The 4,299-nt window shown below is 55.2% G+C and overlaps 1 protein-coding gene across 1 annotated transcript in view; it reads left to right on the plus strand.

The window, feature by feature from the left end:
- Positions 1 to 4,299, plus strand: part of SLC43A1 (solute carrier family 43 member 1) — a 23,983-nt gene that overhangs the window by 11,901 nt on the left and 7,783 nt on the right. The window contains exons 5-7 of the mRNA XM_007455709.1: positions 409 to 501; positions 2,113 to 2,246; positions 3,436 to 3,614. Of these exons, the coding sequence (XP_007455771.1) occupies positions 409 to 501; positions 2,113 to 2,246; positions 3,436 to 3,614 (406 nt within the window). The remainder of the gene's footprint in view (positions 1 to 408; positions 502 to 2,112; positions 2,247 to 3,435; positions 3,615 to 4,299) is intronic.

The following is a 4,299-nucleotide window of genomic DNA, read 5'->3' on the forward strand; positions in this document are numbered from 1 at the left end:
GATGTTCGTGCCCCGGTCCGGGAAGATCCCACATGCCGCGGAGCGGCTGGGCCGGTGAGCCATGGCCGCTGAGCCTGCGCATCCGGAGCCTGTGCTCCGCAGGGGGAGACGCCACAACAGTGAGAGGCCCGCGTACCGCAAAAAAAAAAAAAAAGTAACTTGGGAAACCATGGGGTTAAACAAAACTTCTCTTTGTGGGCACTTCTTTGCGTGGGAGGGGAGTACAGCCTGGTTTCCAACCCTGATTTTGTCTTAGAACTTTTCTGTTGCGACTCTGGGGCTGGTGTTCCTGGAGCTCACGTTGAGGACTACTGGGCTAGAAGCTTCCAAGCTTGCTCGGTGGAGAAAGGGGAGCCCTGGGCAGGTGTCAGGGTCTCCCTGCTCACTGACACTGCTCTCCTCTCTCAGCTGCCCAACATGTTTGGGAACCTGCGCTCCACTTTCATGGCCCTCATGATCGGCTCCTATGCCTCTTCTGCCATCACGTACCCGGGAATCAAGGTACGGAGCTGCCTGGGGAGTGGGCAGCTGGTGGTCAGTGAGGTCGCTTGGCCTTCCTTCTGCCTTGACACAAGACCTGGGTGGGGTTGGGCGCATAGTATATCTGGTGACCTACTTGCTGTCAGGCGGAGGTCAGTTCCCACCACGGCAGGGCAAAGCACTGCAGCGTCATGGGAAGAGCCCAGGTGCCGCTGTGGACCAGTGGGTCTGACTTCTCTGCTGCTCTGTCCAGGCCTTCATCCTCGCTGCTGGGCCAGTGCTTTCTCAGCTGATCTCCCTGCCTCCAAGCTTTTCCCTCTCTAAGCTGCCACTCACATGACTTCCAGAATGACCTTAGATGAAGGACTTGCTCATCTACCCACTCTGCTTCGCGGACAGAATCAGGTCCAGCCCCTTCACATGCCTTCAAGGCCCTCACCTCTTTGGCCTCAGCCCACCTTTCAGGCCATATTTCCTTCCCCAGCCCTGAAGAGGCTGGATGACTTGGGTCCAAGGTCACCAAGCTAGTCCAGGCCTGGCCAGCTCCTAGACAGGTCAGCCTGGTGGACCTAGAGCCGGAAGGCCTGAGTTCTAGCTCTGGGCAAGTTTGGGGCCTCTTTCCTCCCTCTGATATCAAAGTGCCCTTCCAGCTGGGCCGCACCGTGCCCCTCAGATTCTGCCTTGGGCAGTTAATTTATTGGTTTAGAAGGCACTCGCTCAGCATCCGTCGCCAGAGGAGGTGGAGAGCACACTGATGGGGGTGACCAACAATTGTTCAGGTAGGAGCAGGCCTGGAGCTGGGGGTCCCCCTTCCCTTGACTAAGGCAGTGGGATTTGAGGAACCAGATCTTGGCGGGTGTGGCCCTTTGAAGTTCTGTCCTGCTCCCGGGGAAGAAAGAGCCCCAAAGCCTGCGGCCCAGAAGGAGCAGTTTTCCCAGGCAGCACTGGAGCTTGGAGCCTGAGTGGAGAGCAGACAGCAGCCATCCCAGGCAGAGGGTGGCAGGCAGGACATTTTCCGCATACCTGGCTTCCTCACTAGAGCAGTTGCTATGTTGGCACAGAATCCCAATCAATAGAGAACCTGCTTGTCCTGGGGTTGGGAGGCTGTGGGCAGAGTGCTTGCACACGCCCCTCCCCTTTCAGTTGTCACACCTGTGCAAGGTGAGATAAGGCTTCTCAGACTGGGTTTGTCTTTCCCCCAGGGAGGGTGCCCAGAAGGGGCAGGAAAAACACGGTTAGACGCTTTCATCGTCCTCTCTTGTACATAAAATGAAATGACTTTCATGTGAAAACAAACGTGTATGGAGTCAAAGGCAACATTGGTGTGTCTTTTTAAGATAATAATTGAGATTTCAAAGACATTTTGAGCTTGTGGCCAGCCCCTTCGGCCCCGTGTGCAAACTATTTCACACCTCTTGAGGGGGGCTGGGGTGAGAAAGGAAGAGGATGGTGGGGCTTCTAGATCCAACTCTTAACTTCTGGTCTTGGTTTCTTCATCTGCAAATTGGATACAAGGAACGGGGTAGAAGAGACCTTCTCTAAGGCCTCTGGGGCCTGGGTTCTACCTCCAGCTGGAGGACGCGGGCCTGGGGCTGGGCAGCCTCCTTCATGGCCCGCCCCGTCCCCCGACAGCTGATCTATGATGCCGGCGTGTCCTTCATGATCATCATGTTCACCTGGTCAAGCCTGGCCTGCCTCATCTTTCTGAACTGTGCCTTCAACTGGCCGAGTGAAGCCTTTCCCTCGCCGGAGGAAGTCAACTACAAGTGAGTGACCGGGGGGTGTGGGGTGGGAGGGTGACTGCCCCGCTGCAGATCTGGAGGCCGGGGTGTGGTGGTGTGATGGACAGAAGCAGCTGTGGACTCAGAGCAACCAAGATTTGCTGATCATCTGAGCTTTCCAAGTTCCGCTTTCTCATCTGAACCGTGGGCCTGATCCCACCCACCTGCAGGTGTTCTGAGTAGATCAGGCATAAAGCAGGCATCCAAAACGTGGGGACTGTCTTCTTCTGTCCAGGTTTGGAGGATGGGATCAGAGTAGGAGGGACCGTTGCAATAGTGCCATGTGCTACGGGCACCCAGAAAGGGGGGAAACCGAGGAATGAAATCCCACCCTTTGTGGGGCAAACCTGAATGCCAACTTTACCTACCCCCCCCCATCAGTTCCCCAGGGGACTGGAGTGATGCCCCACAACCAGGCACCTAGGGAGCCAGTCAAATAGCTGATACTGATGGAGCATCTCCTGTGTGCCAGGCACTCTGCTCAGCCCTCATTCTCAGTCAGCTCTGTGACGTGGGTTCTGTTATTAACTCCATTCGTAGCAAAGGCACAGGGAGCAAAGTGACTTACCTAACGTCATACCACTGAAGGGGGGAGGGGTGAATCTAAGGCTGGAATCAGAACTCCAGAGTCTGAGTTCTTTTTTTTTTTTTTTAATTTATTGAAGCATAGTTGATTTATAATGTTGTGTTATTTTCAGGTGTACAGCAAAGTGATTCATATATATATATATAAGTATATAAATATTCTTTTTCAGATTCTTTTCCCTTATAGGTTATTATAAATATTGAGTAGAGTTCCCCATATTATACAGTGGGTCCTTGTTGGTTATCTATTTCATATATAGTAGTGTGTATATGTTAATCCCGACCTCCTAATTTATCCCTCCCTCCGCCCCCCAGCCCCGGAGTTTGGGTTCTGAATGCTGCCTCCATGGCTACAGCCCAAGTGGAAAACAGTGCATCTGTCCTTCACTTAGTGTGTGCTGAGCTGGCCCCTGGGCCAGGCTCTGAGACACACAGACACAAGCCCCGCCCTTGGGAGCTTGTCAGTGGGCCCATCAGTGCTGGCTAAAGGGGGGCTTGGCACCCCTGGGACAGCACGCCCTAGAGGCAGGCTGTTGAAGCGGGGCTCTGTGTGGCTGGTTCCCACGTGCTGTGGCCTGGCTACTGACAGGGAGAAGACCAAGCTCAGAGGGCTGGCCCTGGATCACAAGGTGACAGGTGACCGCTTCTGCACCTATGTGACCACTGTGGGCCAGCGGCTGAGCCAGAAGGCCCCCAGCCTGGAGGAGGGGGCAGACATCTTCATCTCGTCCCAGGACGTTCGTGACATCTCAGAAAGGTCTGCTGAGAGTGAGTGTCTGGTCAAGGTGCCGGCCTTGGGGGACGGAGAGGGTGGGTCCTCGCGTGTAGCGAGCTCATGCCCAGGCGCTCATTCTCTCCTCTTCAGTTCTCACGACACCCCCTCATAGAGGTGGGCCTGCTCCCTGTTTCTAGAACGGGGGCAAATCAAAGTCCCAGGGAACTCTGGGAAGCTCAGATTCAGGGGTACTCTGCGGGATTTCTGGGATGAGGGAGGGGCAGCTTCCAGAATGGGGCAGGGTGTCCAGGCCTGTGGGAGGGCTGGTTTCCTCAGGGCTCCCTGCAACCTCCAAGACTCTTGCATCAGTTACTGCAGGTGAGCCAGCCTCCAGTTTGGGTCCTCTGACACCTCTGGTTGCTTGGCGCCTCCTGCTGGCTACAGGAGGAGCTGCACCTGCCTTCTGCTTGGGCCACTTTGCAAGGTGACAGTTCTGAGACTAGTGGAAGGACGATGGGCCTGGGCGTCAGGAGATGGGGGTTTGAGTCCTGCTTCCCAATTGCAGGCCACGTGGCTTGGGTAGATCACTTAACCCTGCTCTCACTTTCCCTGTCTCTTTTTTTTTTTTTTTTTTTTTTTTTTTTTTGCAATATGTGGGCCTCTCACTGTCGTGGCCTTTCCCGTTGCCGGGCGCGCAAGCTCAGCGGCCACGGCTCACGGGCCCAGCCGCTACGCGGC

Source organism: Lipotes vexillifer, unplaced genomic scaffold (genome assembly GCF_000442215.2).
Source record: "Lipotes vexillifer unplaced genomic scaffold, Lipotes_vexillifer_v1.1 scaffold977, whole genome shotgun sequence".
Taxonomy (NCBI): domain Eukaryota; kingdom Metazoa; phylum Chordata; class Mammalia; order Artiodactyla; family Lipotidae; genus Lipotes; species Lipotes vexillifer.